General features: G+C 41.8%; 1 protein-coding gene across 1 annotated transcript; it reads right to left on the reverse strand.

The window, feature by feature from the left end:
• Positions 1–1,174: 1,174 nt before the first annotated feature.
• On the reverse strand, positions 1,175–1,642 carry LOC138878008 (uncharacterized). Its single transcript, XM_070157660.1, has one exon. The coding sequence runs from the start codon at positions 1,640–1,642 to the stop codon at positions 1,175–1,177; it is 468 nt and encodes a 155-aa protein (XP_070013761.1).
• Between the last annotated feature and the right edge of the window lie 696 nt (positions 1,643–2,338).

Consider the following 2,338-nt stretch of genomic DNA (forward strand, 5'->3'; position numbering starts at 1 on the left):
TTCTATAAGGGCCAATTTCTCATAGCGGCTCCTTATCCATTCTGCATTGCTGAGTTCGGCTTCCTGTTTTATTCTAAAAGAAGGAATTTCTACCTCGGCTAGAATGACAACTTCGGTGCCATAAACCAGCAAATAGGGAGTTTCCCCAGTTGATGTGCGGACTGTAGTGCGGTACCGCAATAGGGCAAAGGGTAACTTCTCATGCCATTGTTTGTGGTTTTCTACCATCTTTCTTAGTATCTTCTTAATATTCTTGTTACAACTTCCACAGCTCCATTCATTTGAGGTCTGTATGTTGTAGAGTTTTGTGCTTGATTTTGATGGTTTCACACATGGCTTTCATCAGGTCACTATTGAGATTGGCAGCATTATCAGTGATAATGGACTCGGGAACTCCGAATCGGCAAACAATATGATCCTTGAAAAAGTCTACGACGACTTTCTTGGTTATGGCTTTGTAGGATGTAGCCTCTACCTATTTTGTGAATTAGTCAATGGCCACTAAAATGAACCTGTGCCCGTTTGAAGCAGTGGGCTCGATCGGACTGATGACGTCCATTCCCTAGGCAGCAAAAGGCCAAGGTGCACTTGTTGCATTAAGCTCATTGGGTGGTACTCTTATCATGTCTACATGTACCTGACATTGGTGGCATTTCTGTACGTATCGGATGCAATCCATCTCTATGGTCATCCAAAAATATCCAACTCTGAGTATTTTCTTGGCTAGAACAAAACCATTCATATGAGGTCCACAATTGCTGGCATGTATTTCTTCGAGCAATCTGGAAGCTTCCTTTGCGTCAACATACCTTAACAACCCTGGATCAGGAGTTCTTCTATACAAGGTTCCTCCACTTTGGAAGAAATGATTGGATAGCCTCCATAGCATGTGTTTCTGAGTGTGGTTTGCCTGCTATGGATATTCTCCTCTTGACAAATATTCTTTGATGTCGTGGAACCAAGTTTTTTCATCCGTTTCTTCTTCAACATGAGCACAGTAAGCTGGTTAATTATGGATCCTCATCGGAACGGGATTAATGAAATTCTTATCTGGATGTTGTATCATTGATCACAAAGTGGCTAGTGCGTCTGCAAACTCATTCTGAATTCTGGGTACATGTTTGAATTCTACCTTTGTGAATCTTTTCATCAATTCCTGCATATGATGCAAGTATTATAGTGTTTTGGTGTTCTTAGTAGCCCATTCTCCTTGAACCTGATGTACCAGAAGATCCGAATCGCTAATTACGAGCAGCTCTTGTACATTCATATCGATGGCTAAATTGAGCCCCATGATGCAAGCCTCATATTCTGCCATATTATTGGTGCACGGGAAACTAAGCTTTGCAGATACATGGTAGTGTTGACCTATCTTTGATACCAAAACCGCTCCAATGCCCACTCCTTTGAAGTTTGCAGCTCCATTAAAGAACATCCTCCAACCGTCGTAAGCTTCAGTAATGTCCTCTCCTATGCATAATACTTTTTCATCAGGAAAATACATTTTCAAGGGTTCGTATTCCCCTCCCATAGGATTTTCAGCAAGATGGTCTGCTTGTCCTTTGACCGCCTTCTGAGTTATATAGAGGATATTGAACTCACCTAACAGTATCTGCCACTTGGCTAACTTCCCAGTCGCCATGTGCTTCTGAAATATGTACTTCAGAGGGTCCATCCTGGATATGAGGTACGTGGTATAGGCACAGAAGTAATGCCTCAATTTCTGAGCCGTCCAGGTCAAAACACAACAAGTGCATTCTAAAAGAGAGTATCGTGCTTCGTAAAGTGTGAACTTCTTACTCAAGTAGTATATGACTTGCTCCTTTCGTCATGTTGTCCCAAAACACATCTAAAAGCTCCATCTAATACAGATAAATAGAGTAGCAAAGGTATCCCAGGTTCTGGCGGGACTAGGACTGGTGGTGTGGACAGGTATTCTTTGATTTTATCGAAAGCTTTCTGACAATTTTCGGTCCAACTCATTTCAACATATTTCCTCAACATCTTGAAGATGGGTTTACATATAATTATGGATTGTGCTATGAAGCGACTGATATAGTTGAGACGTCCTAGGAAGCTCATCACATCCTTCTTGGTCTTTGGTGGCGGTAACTCTTGAATAACCTTAACTTTGGATGGGTCAAACTCGATTCCCCAGCGGCTGACAATAAATCCCAACAGCTTTCCTACGGGAACCCCGAATGCACATTTTGCGGGGTTCAGTTTTAAATTGTACCTCCATAACCTGTCAAAGAACTTTCTCAAGTCTGCTATGTGATTTGCGGCCTTCTTAGATTTGATGATGATGTCATCAACATATACCTCTATTTCCTTGTGT

This window comes from Nicotiana sylvestris, chromosome 9 (genome assembly GCF_000393655.2).
Source record: "Nicotiana sylvestris chromosome 9, ASM39365v2, whole genome shotgun sequence".
NCBI lineage: Eukaryota > Viridiplantae > Streptophyta > Magnoliopsida > Solanales > Solanaceae > Nicotiana > Nicotiana sylvestris.